Below are 18,563 nucleotides of genomic sequence, written 5' to 3'. Positions count from 1 at the left end.
GACAGCTTGAACTCAGAGAAGCTCCCTCCAATCCCCAGGGTTAAGGGAAGGATTAAGGAGCTGGGAACTGTGGCCTGGAGCAAGTTACTTCATCTCCAAAGACCTGGGTTTCCTCTGTCTGAACTGGGGCCATGAGCACACACGTGATTTCACATTTGTACAATTTCTGGTGTGTCAGTGAACAGAGGAAGGAAAGCGTGCTGACACGCAGCAGCAGCACGCGCTGTCCTGCGAGCACAGCAGATGCTGCTGGGTAGACAGTTCAGAGCTGCGGGAAGCAATCACACTCCTGGTTGGCTGTGGGTACTCTTCTGGGTTTGTTCTGTGAAATAAGTCAGGAGAGGAAAAGGCTTTGGTGAAAATGTTAATGCGTTTTCAAAGCCAGAACAAAGGAAAGGATGGTTCATTTATGAATGTGAGTACTATTGTGTGCCACGCGCTACAAATCAGAGTGTGTCTGAACACTGCCTCACGCCAACCTTTGCATTTCCACGGCTGTGCACGAGGCAACAAGCAGTACCTTCTTCGCAGGATGAATTCCTTGGATGCTTTTGATCCCTGGAGGGACAGGCGAGTGTGCGTGGGGCCCCGCTGGCGGATGTGGGGGCTGCTGGAGGCCGCCCCTGGTCAGCGTCACCTTGCGGGCAGGCTGCGGACCCACTTCTGGAGGCTGGGGAAGCCGCTGGGGCTGGCCTTCTGGGTGAAAAAAGCCATCGCTCTCTCCTCCCTGCTGAAACCAAGAAGGCAGCACACTGTTCAGTGTCCGCTCCACCAAACGCTCCTCCCCAGCATTAGGAAGCCCACCTCAGCCAGTGTTCACCCACGAAGCAAAACCATTTCAAATAAGTGTGACTCAAAACTTGTCATTTCAGTAGAGCCAGTAAGGACAATTCTCATTGGAAAATGGTCAGGTTCTAACAAGACATCTGAAATTTCAAACACTAAGATCCCCTTTAATTACTGTATTCATATAAGAGGTCTGCGATTAAAATAAATGCTGTTGAATTCCGTGAAACACTGGTTACCTTCAAAATACTTCATATCCAACATGCATTTTCACTTTCAGCATGCGTCATTCATTTTCAAGAGCATTCTTGTTAAAATGTACAGTGTGCATAAGCAGTGGTTTTAAACTCTTAACTCCTATTCCAACCTACCCTAAGAAGCCAACGAGCCCAACTCCTGCTGGCTGTGGTTCTGAGTCTTCCAAACCCATCACAGCGCCTTCCGCCCCCTCTGGATACAGGAACTTCAAATACTCTGACCTCTCCAATACAGTGTTCTGAAGCCGAAGAGCATCCCACAATACTGACTAGAAACTTCCCTTCCTTCTGCTGAGAGTTACAATTGCCATGAGCAACTACAGAGTACATGGATTTCCAAGAAGCGCACTTACTCTATGAAGAACCTTAGAAATACCAGGAATCTTATCTTTTGTGTTTTATTAAGTCTGTTCATCGATGAAGAAGCAAGTACACCCTGGAACTGCGCCACCGATGTTGTTCATACCTCCAGGCAGCATAAAAATGTCTTACAGTGGTGCCTATCGGCTACTTTCAATACCGAGTAGTGTTTCTCCCGAAGAACAGCTGGAGGCTGGGAAAGAACAGGGGCAAGGACGGCAGACACTGCCCTGGTTAATTATGTCAGGATGGATGCTTGGACTCGAAAAGGAAGACGGAGGCTTTTATTAGCACCAGGCCCACTCTCAACATCGATAGGGATGGAGTGTCAGTCACGGGATAGTAAATCCTCCCCAGAGTGTTTAGCGGTGCCAGGGTCTCCAGGGCAACCTGGTCAACCAGCTCAGAAGCAGCCCACATATCCCTGTCCCACTTTTCCTACCAAATGTATCTTGTGGAGACCAAATGGAACAAAGGGATCTGCCAAGAGAAGGAACACTGATTGGGGCAAGATGGATGTAGCTAAGATTTCTGCTAAGACTGTACAAAGTAACAGGGACTCAAGAAAAGATGAGATGAAAAATGTCACACAGGAACAGGTGGCATGAAAAAGTCTGCAAACCTCCTCTCTCCAAAACAAGTATAACCTGGACAAAATTTCCCAACACATGTGAGGCCTCTGGGAATCAAAGAAAATGAAACAAATGGAGAAGCACTTATTCCTGAGCTGTGAGGACAGTGCAGTGTGTGGCAGCTCCATCAGCACAGGGCCGAAATCCAGAAAGGCCTTAGGTCCCTCAGCAGCACTGGCCATACGTGCAGCACCCTCGGAGGGGAAGGCACAGGGAAGCCCATGGGTCTGTGGGCCTCCGGTCATGGTTCAGTTTGGAACAAGCAGCACACCAGCCAGAAATCTGAGAAACCTAATGAGGAAATTCCAGAACGGAAAGTGCTAGAGAACGCCTAGATGGGCTCTCCCCACATGGCTGCCTGGGAAGCCCCAACCCACACACAGATAACTGGCCACAGAGGGCCGTGCAGGGTCCAGAGACGTGAGCACAGGCTCCTCCCAGTTGCTGGCTGACCACTAAGCTACGCAGCAGTAGGGTCAACCCCTAGGAGGCTAGGCTAAGAAATAAAAATAAGAATATGAACACTGAACAAAAAATATTTAAACTGAATGAAAACAAAAATACAACACATCAAAATTCAGGGAGTGCAACTTAAGCAATTACATCAAAAACTAAAAACATCTAAAATCAATAATTTGAGTTTCTACCTGAAGAAGCTAGTCCCCCTTCCTCAAAAAAGGAAATCAAACCCAAGTAGAAGGAAGGAAAATGATAAAGATCACAGCAAAAAGCAATAGCATGGTAAAAAGAAAAAAAATCTGTGAAACCAAAACTTGGTATTTTGAGATCAGCAAAAAACTGATGCTCCTTTAAGGATACTGACCAAGAAAAAAGAAGAGAAGATAAATTACCAAAATAAGAAAACAGAGGGATCACCGCAAGGGACCCTAAGAAATTAAAAAGACATTACAAGCAACTTTACATCAACACACCAGACAATTTACATGAAACGAGCAAATTCCATGAGACACAAGCACCAAAACTGACTGAAAAAGAGAAAATATGAATAGAACTCTAAGAAGTAAAGACAATGAATTATTAAAAACCATTCACAGAGAAAAAGACCCAAATAGCTTCACCAGTAAGTTTTACCAAATATTTAAGGAAGAAAGACTACCAAGCTTATGCAATCTCTTTCAGAAAACAGAAGCAGCAGAAGCACTTTCCCACTCATTCTTTGGGCCTGGTATTACCCTAATACAAGGCCAAAGGCATCAAAAGAAAAGACACCTGCGAAAGAATATTCCTCATAAACATACATGAGAAAAAATCCCCAACAGAATACTAGCAGACTCAATCTAGCAACACAGAAAAGGGATCACACCTCATGACCAGGTAAGATTCATCCCGGAAGCGCAGGGCTGGTTTAACACCCCCTAGTTAACCAAGGGAACATACTATACAAAGGAAAGGACCCTGTGTACATCTGCTATCGTCCAGCCAGGGCTGCAGGTGACTGAGCCAGATGGATTCTCCCACCTAACGCTCTAAGACACTATCATGTGAATTATCATCTCCTGAAACGTGCTGATCTTACTGGAAGTCATTCCTATCTTGCACTATCTTACAGGGGCTACCCCCAACCCCCACACAAAAAGGGAAGCACTGTGAAAAGGCAGACCACTAGCACAATCCAAAGTCAGACTGGTAGTCTGTGTTTCTTAAACCTTCTCCATGAGGTCTTCTACCCAAGGTGTGAGCAGGTATCCCACCAGGCAGGGAGGGCCTATCCTAAGTACACAATTTTTCAGTCTGTATCTTAAACAGCTATGTGAATTCTCTCTAGTTTTATACATGCTTGAAATTTTCTATACTAAAAAGCTTTAAAATCTAAAAATATATACCACATACCCTCATCTTTCATGAGAACCAGTGACCATTTATTAATTTATCCCAAATCCTATTGCAACAGTGTTGCCTGATAGTACAATCTTACTGTGAGATTCATAAATTCACTATGCACGTGTTCAGCTGAGTACAGTGTTCATAATTCACTATGCACGTGTTCAGCTGAGTACACTGAAAACATTTTCAGTGACTACTGTTTCAGTGGCTACTTCCTCCTCTTTACAAGCGTGAACACTTCACACCAGCCTCCAGGTCCCATGAGGGCCCATGTGAGGTGGAGGGGACATCAGACCACTCAGTTCTCCACACAACTCAGCAACACAACAGTCTAACTGACTGTGGTTCTCCAACTTCTACCCTTTCCACTAAGGCGGACAAATGCATGGACTGTGGAAGGTGTGCTCTCTAAGAAGGACTTCCATCGTATGAACTTAAGTAATCCAAATCAGCTCCCTGGTAGCTTAACCAACCAGGTCTCCAAGGATGCCGACTGCATTTGCTGTCTTGTACGTGCTTGAGAGAAGCCAGTGGTTTAGACCCCAGTGAATCTCTTCTGTTCACCATACCAGAATGTCTCATGCACACAGAAGGCACTGAAATATCTACTGAATAAATCAGTAAATACTAGATTGTACTTTTTAAAGCTAAGTAGTTCTGAATGTGCTAAAAAGAGATTATAGTATCAGAATACTAGGTTATAGACACTGTCAATCAGTACACACGTATTTACTACAGGTCACTAAGATAATAAAAGGCCAACTTTCAGCCCAGCACCATGAAGTGTCACATGGCAGAGAGGAGACAGTACCTTTGGCCTAAAGGTAACAATGTTCATAGAACATGATGGACAGCAAGACGAATGCTCTGGCCGCTGCTTCCCTGGCAACCCAAAGCTAGAAACAAGATGGTCTAGAGAGGAAACTTTAAACAACAGCTGGCACCAGAAGTAGGATGCTATTATCTGTGTGTTGTAAGGTATACAATGCGTATGTGTATTTGGGTGATAAACATATAACACTGTAGTAATCTGATAATTTTTACACTGTGAATTAAGAACATAAACATTGAGTCAATAAATACCCCGAATAAGAAAAAGTTCTCTTCATTGTTGTTTTGAGAAAGACACTGGAGAAAATTTATGTCTGGTGATATTAAGGTCAGATAAGAACTCTGAAAAATAAAGTTCTAAACTTTTATTTTCCATTGAAGGAAAGTTTATTTTTTAAGTAGGCTTGATCTCTATTTAAAGTTCAGAAATACGGGTATTACAAAGAGCCTTTCCTTTCCTCATCTGTTTCAAAAAAACTAAAATTTCCTTATGTAGATCTTGTAATATAATGAAAGGGTCCTAATGTGATGGTGTCATACTTTGTTGATGACTTTCTAAGAAATGGCCTGAAAAGACAGGAATAAGGCCTGTGATGAGACAGTCCCTGCAGACAGAGACCTCACCTCCTACTGCCACCTCTGCTCATTCCGTTGGGCCGTGTGGGCCTTCCTGGGCCTGCCGCTGCACCCCTCCCTACTTGGGAAGCTCTTGGCCCCTGACTGACAGAGTCTTCGGTCCCAATGGCAGGTTGGGATGCAGCTACTTGGTTTTTCTTCCCAGTGGATCTGGCTCTCGATGGTCTCTTGCTTCCTGGAGGCATGTGCACCACAGTGTCCTCAGTGCAGGCAGATATCACAAGACACAGAAAGTGGGTGCTTCAGACAGAGTCTTGTGATGCCGACCACCCAACTTTCAAGAAGACTCTTCCTACAAAACTGCTCACCAGAGAGAAGCCCTGCCTGGGTAAGCTCTGGAGTTGCTTATATCCAAGACAAGTTTTTGTACCTTATACAGCAGGGGTCCCCAACCCTCACTACCTTACTACTGTGTCCTGTTAGGACTGGGCTGCATGCACCACAGGAGGTAAGCAGCAGGCGGGCAAGCATCACCACCTAAACTCCGCCTCCTGTCAGATCAGCAGAGGCATTCCATCCTCATGGGAGCACAAATCCTACTGTGAACTGCACATGTGAGGGATCCAGGTTGGTAGCTGCTTATAAGACTCCAATGTCTGATGATCTGAGGTGCAACAATTTCATCCTGAAACCATTCCCCACCGCCGACCCCAGTCCGTGGAAAAAACTGTCTTCCAAGAAACCAGTCCCTGGTGCCAGTAAGGTTGGGGCCCCTGTTATACAGCAACAAATGATATCATAAAACTTTATAATGGAAATTTCTAAGGCACTCCTGGGATCTTAATCATCAGGAGTTTTGGTATTATTCAACATATTCACCTAGTACTGGCAGTGAAATAATCCACAGCTCATATCCGTTGACTGTCTACAACAGGACGAGAAATGTACTAGGGTCGGTACAGACACTGTTTTCCTTCAGTCCCACGGATGTAGCTTTGGTATTTTGTCCCTCCCCAAACCTTCTGCTGAAGTTATCCCCAGTGCTGGAGGTGGGGGTTAGTGGGAGGTGTTTGGATCAAGGGGCAGATGACTGTGAATGGCTTAGGCCATCGCCTTGGTGATAAGCAAGCTCTGAGATCACAAGAGATCTAGCCATTCAGAGTGCGTGGCGCACGCCCCCCGCCGCACCACCACGCTCCTGCTTTCACCGAGAAATGCGCCTGCTCCCCACTCTGCATTCCACCATGATTGGAAGCTTCCTGATGCCTCCCAAGAAGCCAAGCAGATGCCAGCACCATGCTTCCTGTAAAGCCTGCAGAACCCTGAGCCAATTAAACCTCTTCTCTTTATAAATTATCCAGTCTCAGGTATTTCTTTATAGCAGTGCAAGCACTGCCTAATACACCTCCCTGAGAGGTAAGTATTATTATCCTCACTGTGCCCATTAAACAAACTTCAGTCACCCAGTAGGCGCTGGAACATCTTTGTGGCTCCAAAACCAGGGGAGTTTACGCTAACATAATTTGAAACTATATTCAGCGAGAGTTGAAACAAACGGGATTAACAATTAAATCACTTTAATTAAACGAAGGGTTACTATAATGCTGTGCTTCTGAATTTTTCTGAAGATCATGCTAAGCACTGAAGGCTTGAATATAAGTAAAAGGTTGTTTCATTTCATAAGAAAAAAATGAGTTGTTTTTTTTCTAATTAAAAGAACAATTATTCTCTTTTGACTTAGCATGAGGAAAAGCTAATTCTACAGAACAATTTCAAGTTTCTGGGTTTTACTCCAGTTCACACTAGGATGTAAACTAGCATACACATCCCTAGGTTGTGGCCAGGAGTGTGTTTTGGATCAGGTGAACAACTTCTACCCGCGGGTCAAATTCTCCCATTGACTCTTCGATTCAGCAACTTGTCCCTTTGGATTCTGTGGATCACATTCGAATTTTACTTTATTGGTGGTTTTGTTTTTGAGAAAATTTTCATTTCACCTTTCCCAATGGACAGATGTTTATTTCAAGGTACACTTCAGCCCATATTGTAGTTGATACCTACAATCTCTGTCAAGAAGTAGGCAAGCATTACTCAGAATGGCATCCGATACAGCTTGGTGGTCCTGATCATTACTTGCAAATTGACAAGTCCTGTTTGAGTCACAAAATCAGGTATTACGACAGCCATGCTAGAGAGAGGAAAACGCCGGTTTTGATACTACCCGGATACCGCAGATGCTATCCATCACCGAGCTACCTGGCTATCTGGAAATTGCTGGTGACGTTTCTGCCCAAACTTTGCTGCCTACTTTGCCACTTGTGTTTTCGCCTGGGGTTTTACCATTCACTCCAACTCACGGGCAGCACACAGTCACATTCAGCCTCTCCTGGGTTCCCAACATGCTCCGATTAAACATCATGATCCCAGCTGCCATTTCATGTCACCTCTTAGAACAAATAGCAAGCAGAGTGCACCACCACGAGAGGAGTTAACTGCAACGCACTAGACTCACACTTGGCCCAATTTATATGGCATGAACAATTTGGAAACAACGCTTTCAATTCCTTTTACTGCATATACCAAAACAATTTCCTGATTTTGACTTTTGATTTCAGTGTGTTGTAGTACAAATAACCAGGAACAAATTCTTCAACTGATTACATCTGAGAAACAAATTGATTACATATTTTTATACCTATACTCACACACATAGACAAGATTTGACTAAGAACCAATCCAAATTAAATCTACCCATTTATTTATAAGTCTTCTATAAGGTTATAATTATGCATATAATTATAGCATTGAAAGAGATCCTAAAATTACTAGTACTTAAGTAAATTTTAAAATACTGTTGATTCAAATTGAATTTTAGAAAGCTGTTATCTTAACGTCCGCATATAAGTGTTGTATGTGGGTGACAGACTACATTCTATTCATACAAAGTATGTTTGCTTTGAAACTGAATTTCTCCAGGGTGGTGTTCGCTTTTTAACTCTTTAAGCAACACTAGGTTCGGACAACATTTTAAATATCTTCTACTTCCTCCAAAGCACAGGAGAGAGAAAAGAAGTTTTGTTATCTCAGGTCAAACCAGAAACATTTTTTCCCCACAAATGATTATCTTTTAATACTATAAAAATTGCTTTTTAGACGAGGTGGGTTTTTTTTTGTTTTTTTTTTTTAATATATAAAAGGCACTATTTGAATTAAGTAAGCTTAGGGAATACTTTTTATCAGCTTAATCATTACAAAAAAAAGAGGTCTGTAGCCCCAACATTAGCAGGACAAATTTACTTATAACAAATGGTTTAAACACATAGATAAAAACACCTATTGATATTGTCAGGGCTTCTTGCAATTTGACAGATCAAATCTTATTTTCATTCTTAAACCCCATGAAGAAGTGCTATCACTGATGTGCATTCACTAGCGAGCAAATTGATTAACCCCCTCTATAGAAATCTCAACTCTTGATTATACCTATCAGACGTTAAGCAGCATTATTCTAGAGTGACAACACTTGACAAATTCCCCAGCCATTTTTCTCAGCCTTTGTGGCCCTGCTAACTTGTATTAACCCTGATGAAAAATTAATTTTCCTTATCTTCTTCTAAACCCCAAAATCCAAATCCACCAAACTGGCAACTCTTTCTGTAAAGGTATTATGAAAACCTCTAAAAGATTAATTGCATGTCTTCAGGTGACATTAAATTAATTTCTGTACTCATGACAGACATTTGATACTCCGTACTGAGAGGACAGATAACATTGTCAGGACACACAGAAGGACAGGGGTGTAGTGTCCCAGGGCAGCCTCTTATGAATTCTCCTTTCGATAAGGCCATACTTCACTGTCACCGCTAGTGTTGCTGATCTTACAGTCCAGAGACCTCACTGAACAGGTTTCTATTAACCACAACAATGCTGGGCCTATCCCTGTAATCTTTATAAAGCTCACTCAAAATGTGGACAATAAATGATATGCATGCTATACGAAGTTTCTAAATATAAATACATTTAGGGCGCCACTATTTTTTTCTCTGAAGATTACTGGATTAAACAAGGTAAAAGAAAATATTAATAAACAGGCTCACATTCTCTTCCTTCTCTGTGATAAATTATCCTTATGAAATACCAAGCATGCAAAACATGGGGAGCACTTACATCTAAAATACTGCCTATCTGGAACTGGGTCTACACAAGCAGAACTAAAACCAAATCCATACGGTTAGAGACACCAGGTTGGACAGACCTCCTAACTACCAAGCTTCATCAAAGAAAAGGGTTCTCTCAGCTCATGCATTTTGATTTTCTAGTATAGTATGGTGAGAACACGGCACAGTTATTCAAGTGCTTGCTCTCTCTCTTAACAGTCTACCTTTCTGACATTAGTTAGGCCTGTGGCGATCTTTAAAAAGCAAAATGAACTGGCCTCTGAAGGAACAAACCAAAGCCTTCAGCCTCTGAGGTGATCTCATACCTCAGGACTGTCCAATTTCGACAGCACAAACTTACCAGTCAAAAAAGAAAAGGATTACTAAAGTGAGCCACGTGCTTCTGGATGCTGTGGCTTATGAGGCAGGGCATGAAGTCTAGCTCTTCCAGCCACAGTCCCTCACACAGGGGTGCAGCCCCAGGCTCCGAAAGTGGCCCTTCCACAAGGACCTGCTCTGCAGCACTGAGCAAGTTCTGCAGAACAGGTGACCAGGGTCCTATCTGGGTAGGCTGTTGAAAGTGAAGGAAGGGAAGTTACCTAAGACACTGAAGAAAGCAGATTCCCCCTCTGCTGGGGTGGGTGAGTGAACTAATTCTGATTCCTAACTGAAGGTGAATTAACTTCTGATTCACCTGCTAATTTTACTCCCTAACATCATACTCCTAAAAAACATCATATATTAATGAGTATGGAAATTCTTATGTGTTCAAAATAATTTCTATCCTCTAATGACCAATGGTCTATCTTGCCATGTTTAGAGGCCACATGATTAACAATGCTTAAAAAGTAGTCTCTTTGGAAATTATCAATTCTGCCCACACTAAGACATTTCAAAGCTCTTAAAAACAAGTATTCATGCGCAACTGTTTCTCCTCCAAAAGGAAGACGCTAGACTGTACATCTTATCAAATAGGTGATTAATCAGGATTCTGTATGCCCTATTTTCCTTTCACTCTTCTGCCATTTGCCTGTTGCCCACTTTACCGCTCATTAGCACCTTTACACAAATGAGCTCAAACTCCACCCAGCCAACTTGGCCAGCATGAGGTGCCTGCCCTGCGCCTCCACGTGCCTCCCTCCTCCCCCAAGCACCTGGATGTGCATCTCTCATGGCCCCCACCTCTGGGTCAAAAGCCATTTACACTCAGTCTCCCTTCCTGCCTGGTCTTCCCAGAACTGTCCTGTCGGAAATCCACCTGCAGCTCTGCCCTTCTCGTGGGCAGCTTCAGACTCTGGAAGCTTATTCCTGAGTCGCTTCTATCTGGCCCCTCTCAGCTCCTCTTAGCTCTGCTATCCACTCCCAGGCACTGCCAGGGATCATCCTAGAAGTCACCTTCTGCCAGAAATCAAGCGACCAGAACAGCAGCATCCTCCTGTCCGAGACCTTAGAGGCTAAAAACATGGATTCCCCTGAATGACATTCACAAGGTGGAGGCTCTGCCTTTGCATGGGTCTTCACCGCAAACAAGTTACCACTGCAGATTCACCACTTAACACAATTCAAAAAGCTGCAAAACAGGATGTGAAATATCCCATTTTGCAAAATGAATAAAGGAGGACTCTCAGGAGGCGATAATAATTTTTTGCATGAAATAATGCCTAGAAGAATTAGTAATGATTCATGTTTTTTGTCTTTTTCCAAATTTTGCTCATTTACCGGTATCATCTAAATATCAACAGAAACTACTACTTTGATCATCAGAAGTACTGGGGAAAGGGGTAAGAACACTGCTAATTCCGCCTGTGCTATTTCAGTAAGAGAATGCAAGCCATGTTGCCATTTTCAACATAGTATTTAAAAATCTTAAACATTTATAATGTACTTGAAACTGCCTTACATCCTGAACACACAAAAAAAGACCAAACCCCCACTCAGGTAAGCAGCAGTAACTTCAAGAGCCAGCTCTGAAAACACATGGTCAGATGGGAAGACCGGGCTGCAGAGGAGCAGTGTGTGGGAGCGGCCATCCAGGGAGGCGTCCCAGAAGACGACCCACTTGAGTTGGATCCAAAGTAGTAAGTGAGCGAGAGATGGCACATCCAGAAAAGGAGCAGGAGTGACAGTAGGAAATTCTAACCCCAACCAAAGTGCTGAGGAATTTCCATGGCCTCTTAGGCCAGTGGTTCCCATAGGGCGATAGGCAGCCTCAGAAGCATGTGATGCAACGTTTCTGCCCAGCTCTCAACTCAGTGCTCAGCTGTGTCTCATGCCCTTCCACGTATCAACACTTAGGTTAGAACCTCAACAAAATTTGCAAATAATGACTGTCAATCTTTTGTTTGGTTTTATAGAGGATGAGGGACTCACTTTAAATATCTAAATAGTAATGTTTAATTCTTAGAACTATTAACTACAATAATTCAAAAAATGAAATCAAAATAGCAAAAATTACTTCCTAATTCCCACCAATGACCTATTTCAAAAAACATAGTTAAAACAAAATCCAACCGATTCAAGCAGTATCTGTATGAGCCATTTTCCTTTCTTTGCAACTCACTGTAGAAGCATCAAAAATGTGCTGAGTGGGCCCAAAAGAGAGGAGAGCCAAAAGTAGTGGGCAAAAATGGCTCCCGGATCTCCACTCCGAGGACCTGGAGCTGCCAAGAAGCAGGACTGATTCCCAAACCCAGGCAGAGAGGGAACATCTTCTTGCACCAGAAAGTGAGGACATGTTCCAAGAGTAACGGCAACAAATCAAAGGACACAGAAGCAGTTCAAAGGGGCTCTCACTGGTCAATCTGGGACAATTCTAACAGCAACATAAACAATGACAGTGACAGTTCATTGCATAAAGTAAGAATTCATAAGCCCATACTGACATAAATAAACGAACAAATAACGGAAGGAGAAGAGTAAATTATCACAGCAGGAGTATGACAGCTAACAAGTACAGGAGTGTTGGCATTAGAAAAACTTCAGTGCCTGCTAACAATAGTGAAAATCTGATCAGAAATGGGATACTTATATAGTCCCAATAGTCTCAAAGTATCTTCCTATAAATTACTTACCAATTACAAAGGGTAAAACTGTAACATTACAGAGGAGAGACTTGGCAAACACCACGTTTACCCATCCCCCGCCCCATCCAAGTGAATCCTGTCCATACTGGACAAGCCTCCCAACTGAATGCACTGGGAAGGACCTGATATCCCCTCTGGGGTGTTCCTGCCAAATATGGACAACCCGAAACTGATCAGGACGAATCCTAAGATAACCCAAATTAAAGGGCATTCCCTCTGCTCTTTCAAAAGGTCAAGGGCAAGAAACAACAGATTTAGGGGACATGATGAATACAACGAATGATCCTGGACTAGACCCTGGCAAGGTGGGGGGTAGCTACAGAGGACATAATTGGGCCAGTGAATAAAATCCAAATATACACTATGAATAAGATGATAGTATTGCATCAGTTCACAGCATTTTTATTTCTGATAATGTACAGTTGTGGTTTTGTAAGAGGATATCTGTGTTCTGAGGTAACACACCATGTCTCCAACCTACTCTCTCAAAGGTTTGGGAAAGAAGGTTTTTGTGCATGCAAATGGGCAAAAAGACCAGGATAAAGCAAACTTGACAAAACGTAAACAACTGGTGAATCTGATAAAGGACGTATATGAGTTTCTCCTACTGTTCTTCAACTAAAATTATAATAAAACATTCCCTTTCCCACCTCCTCAGGCTCCACAAAAGAGATCAGGTATATATCATTCCAAAAGTGGGAATAACTTTTGAGAAGGTAGAAAGGGAAGAAATTTACAAATGCAGTCCAACACCACAAGAGCATGATCCCACAAATAAACTGGGACCTTCGGCATGTAGCATTTTGACAGCCTTTTAAAAATAAAATACAGGAGCATCACAATTGGACAGCTGGCTTTCCTGCGGGGGCATTCTGTGCTTTTCCCATTTCTCTGTGTGGCCAACAGATTAAAGGACTGTTTACTTCATGTGCTGCCAAATTCTTAAAATTTTCATTATCTTGATTAGAATAAAACAGCTGAATTCAGTATTTGCTCTCATTTTCTTAAAGAACACTATAAACAGCCACTCCAAAAAAAAATTTTTTTCTTTTTCCTTCAACTAAAAGGGTAGTAACATTTATTGAGCTATTATCACATATTCAAGCACTGTGCCACTCACTTTACATGATTATGACAATTAATCCTTGCAAGGATCCTGGGAGGAGAGTTGGTTCTCGTTGTACTGATGAGGAAACTGGGATTCATTCAGGCCAGGTAAACAAGGTTACAGAGATGCAAAATGAAAACCAAGATGCAAACGCTTCAAAAACTATACCATTTCCTTAAATAGGAAGACAGAAACTGAACACCTAAGGCAAAGAATTTCCCCTGGCACTTGTTTGTTCTAATTCCCCTTTCTTGTGTTTAATCACGCAGAATGGTTTTAGATGACTACAGTAAGTTTACACTAAGTAAACATCTTATACTTTTTATATTTGCTCTGTTATTACTTGAATTGTTTTTCTGGGAATTATGTCTTGGTTATGAACAAAATTATAATGTAACAAGGTTGTTCTTTTGGTTTCTTAAACACTTAAAAATAGCTTTCTGAGAAATGGGCCAATGAAGAATATTTCTATATTCTAAGTAATTAAAAGAGAACCACTCCATCAAATATAATTCTATAGATGAACTATTTACTTAATAGTCAGGAAGGCACATGAAATTTTAGCAGTATTTTCTGCTATCTAACATTACTTACAAGCAGCATTAATACGTTCCTTTTGTAATCTCACCTAGCAAATCCAGACAATAAAATGAGTGACAAAAAATGGAAATTCACATACAGAGATTGATGAGCCTCAAAACAAAAGATCTCTTTCCATTTCAAATTCCCCTAATATTTCCCTTCAAAATTTTAAATGTAAAATGTGACTTAATTTGATTCACACAGAAATGTTCAAGGATAGATTCACAGCACGTAGCAAATGATGGCTATACTTAACCAGGACACAATATGCACTCCCTTTCCTGGGCCAGCGGCCCAGGTTCTGGAACCAGGATGATGGAACCCCAGCCACTCGCCAGGCCTATATTCACAGCTGAGGCTACTCACCAACCAGGCTGCTTTTTCATGTATCAAATCCTTCTCAGCCTAATGTTCCAGGCAGTCACTATCAAATCAGTTGCGTTGGCAACCAAAATGAAACCTAGCCATCATCATCATCATCATCCTAGGAGTCCCCATTAAGCATTTTCCCAGTCAATCCGGACTGCTAACAGTAGAATATTGTACCTAATCAAGAAATAAATAACACCATGAAAAACACAGCAGATGGGTAAAGAGCGTAAGATTCAGCATTAAACCACAGTTGGAAGCCCAGCTCTCCCACTTAGTAGTTGTGTGGCCCTAGGCTAGTTACAAAACCTCTTTGAGGTTCAACGCACTCGCCTCAGAAGGATGTTGTGAGTACATGCTCGACACTTAATAAATGATAGCCACTGCTATTATCTGGCATAAAATCACATATTTCTAAAAGGGGCCTTAGAAGCATTCTACAAAGAAAATGGGAAGTTAGGAAGTGCTTCTGTGTACCAGAAGCTTTCGTTTGTTGACCCCTCATAGCAGACTTATTAACCCCACCTGCAGATTGGAAATTAAAGTTCAGAAAAATGAAATGAATGTTCAGGGTCCCAAACAACAGACAACTATTCAAACAGGAGTCTTTCTGCACCCAAAGCCACACTGCTTTACCCCATCACATGACTGCGTGCACAGGTGAGCTCTCAGTCCTAGAGAAAGGCTCCGATCGCTATACTCTACAGCAAGACATTTCAGAGCAGCCAACAGCCAACACGATGCCAGCAATGAGCTCTCGAGTCTGCAGAGCCACTTTTCAAGCTTTAAACCAAGACGCTGACCCTAGTCAACACAATCGTGTAAGAAACAATGCCAGGGATCACGCTGTTCATTTCTTTTCAAAACTGTTCCCTATGCGCACGCATACTGCAGCAGCAGCCACAAAAGGGACCACCATGAAAGGACTAGACGTTCTCTTACAATGACAAGGACCAAGGAAAATCACCTGAAAGGCGATATAATTAACCACAGGGCAGACTACAAAAACCCACGGTGTTAAGACTCGGCCTCCCTCACTTTTCAGAAAACCCAGTTTAATAAAATCCAACGATAAATTATTTCATTGTAAGTAATGAAATATCGAAAATATAGAAGAAAACTCCACTTGATCCACAATTGCCTCAGAGACATGAGTATACTCACAGGAACCTAATTACGTTGTATATCATAGTAAGAAAAGAACTGTGCTTTCATAAACGTGAAGAATCCTGTGGACACATATTTTAACTGCAGTCACCCACCAACCAGAGCACAAGTTCTTGAATGGCACTATGCAAAGACAGTTCACTATCCTGTCTAGAGACGTGAAGAATTAGGAGGCTACTGAATGCAAAGAATAATTTAATCAAATGCATTAGATTTAGTTACACTAGTTAAATTAGAAAAAAGGGAAGGAGGTAATTTAGGTTAGGTTAGGATATAGTTTAGGTTAGAAAAAATGGGAAACATGAACCAACAATAAAATGTTTTTATTAAATAGTAATCATAAAACTGAAATGTATATAATGATATTCTGTATAGGTACTATGTACAAGTTAATCCTCCCCAAATGCTAAGCTCATGTCAGCCAAGGCCTGCTCAGCCCTCAGCTCATTAAGATTTCTGAAGGCAGAAAACATCCCTGAGCATTAAGATCACAGTCCCCAGATGCAGAGAATGCCTCAGCAGCAGTCAGGAGCAGAAACACCAGCCAAAATAAACATTTCCTTCTTGTATTGTCTGAAATAAGCACAATTTGCAATTAACCACCGTTAGCGATATGTTCTCTTAAAAAGAGTCCTCACCCACAAAAAAAAACAAAAAACAAGGCCATTAGGCAAATACTGTTTGTTCTGGTTCAGAGAAATCCGAACAAGAGATCTTCCCTGCTAGGTCAAAAGTGCCAAGGTGCTATTGGAGGGGCCTGAGTAAACTCTAAGATACTCTAACATGTGGGCTAGTTAACATGAGGTGAAAGATAAAGAGCTGTTCCAAAGTACTGGTTTGACAGCTATTTTCATGAAAAAATCCTTTGCTTTTCCTATGTATTGTAAAATTAGCATAACTTTGGAATTAGGTCTGACACAAAAATAAATTTTTTCCATTGGAGAAAAAGAGTAAAAATTCACGTAGATAAAATTCTTTTAAAGGAAAGCTGTTGATGAGTGTAAAAGCTGCTCTTTGATGGTAGAAACCGGACCCTTCACTTCCCAGCCTGCCAGTGCAGAGTACATGCAGCGATTGTAATAAACAGCACCAGTTCTGGTTGCTATGGGAAAAGGCCTAATTCCCAACAATGGGCAACGTCTCATCTTAAAAAGTTCATAACACAAGTAAAAGAATGAGACCCTGATTAACACAGTATTCCTAAAAACAAGGCCAAAAGCAAAAGGGCCATAAGCACTGAAGAAACTAAGGAGTGCTTGAGTTCTCACTGAAAGGTAACAAATTCATGTAATATGAAAGCGTGTAATACCATTCCTCTCAACATTTCCACTTACAATGAATAGATGTAAGAAAACAGATTCAGATAAAACAAAATTACGCATCCTACTGGATATTCTACATATAGAACTTCTAATTATAGTATTTTGTACAAAGTTTCTTATAGCACACGAAAAAGTCATAGTTTTGTTCCACAAACCAAGAATTAAAAGCACTAAATCTCAGCTAATTAACCAACAAAATGAGTTATTCTTAGGCATAAGCAAGGAGCCGAAGTGACGTACTCCTTCACATGCTCACATGTCCTACCATCCTGAAATGGACTAAAAGAGAGATGTTATTTTCTTTTTTTACTGTATATAATTGTTGTGTCTTTCACAGCAATCTTTGCTAGCTGGTTTACTCTAGAAGCCTATGTTTACAACATTCCTACTTTCTTCCTCAGTTTACAGTAGAAAACTGCATACAATGAATAGCACTTTTATAGAGCACAGCAATTACAGAGACCATGGAATTTGCTATGGAACTCGTTTTCATGAAAACAACAGATGAGAGCTACTTACCACAGCTAAGTAAGACTATATGGTGGGATACAGAAGCAAGTGTTCGACAGATCACTTCTTTATGGAAGAATCTTCTGCAGTGGAAATCTATCTGCAGTGTCTGGTTTTATCTTAGAGTGCTAAACTTATCCAAACTATAGTGGAAAACTGGACTTCCTGTGCCTGACTGAAAATGACCTGATACGGACACTGATCAAAAGAAAGAGAAAGAAATGAGGCATGCTCCACTTCCAAAAGCATGTGGTAAGAGCATACAGGACTTCAATTCTAAATTCTATGATGTCTTTTTTTTTTTTTTTTTAATGGGGCAAACTGAAAACAGAAAACAAGTAGTAGTCCAATAGTCTGGGACACAGTTGATGAAAATTAGACACATACCTGCGCTGCCCACCACTCCCACTGTGCCCACAGCTGCTCACTGAATCTAAAGCTATACACAACAAATGATTTGTGTAAAGGAAAAGTTATCTCCAAAACAAACGTAATGATTTTATCACAAATTATCTACAAGAGGAGGCTAAAAATGAGTAATATCTAATTTAGGGATTGTCACACTGGCCTTTCATTAAGACTCAAAAGAGAAAACTAAAACATGTGCCTCGTAACAACATTCTGCTCAGATGGGCGACACCTGTAAAGGCAGTCCCATGAGGTTATGACGCTGTATTTTTACTGTACCTTCACTATGTTAGATACATTTCGACACACAACTACTCACCATTGTGTGACAACTGCCTACAGCATTCAGTACAGTAACATGCTGCACAGACTTGTGGCGAGGGAGCAACAGGCTGTACCGTATAGCCTAGGTGTGCAGCTGGCTGTGCCATCTGTGTGTGAGTACATGCTAGGATGTTTAGACAATGACGAAACTAACATCACATTTCTCAGAACATATGCCCACCGTCAAGCGACAACTCTTATACCAACTTCAAGTAGGTAGAGGTTGGTTACAAGACTGCAACAGAG

General features: G+C 41.7%; 1 protein-coding gene across 5 annotated transcripts in view; it reads right to left on the bottom strand.

Moving 5' to 3' along the window:
* RBM33 (RNA binding motif protein 33) overlaps window positions 1–18,563 on the bottom strand; it is a 135,418-nt gene that overhangs the window by 17,578 nt on the left and 99,277 nt on the right. For 3 of the 5 annotated variants that reach the window (XM_030932067.1, XM_030932069.1, XM_030932070.1), the window contains exon 15: window positions 521–730. In XM_030932067.1, the coding sequence (XP_030787927.1) occupies window positions 521–730 (210 nt within the window). The remainder of the gene's footprint in view (window positions 1–520; window positions 731–18,563) is intronic. The other 2 variants (XM_030932068.1, XM_010368155.2) reach the window with 1 other exon arrangement.

The sequence above is a fragment of the Rhinopithecus roxellana genome, chromosome 6, assembly GCF_007565055.1.
Source record: "Rhinopithecus roxellana isolate Shanxi Qingling chromosome 6, ASM756505v1, whole genome shotgun sequence".
Taxonomy (NCBI): domain Eukaryota; kingdom Metazoa; phylum Chordata; class Mammalia; order Primates; family Cercopithecidae; genus Rhinopithecus; species Rhinopithecus roxellana.
The sequence above is the reverse complement of the archived record's forward strand: the minus strand, read 5'-3'. Positions and strand labels throughout refer to the sequence as shown.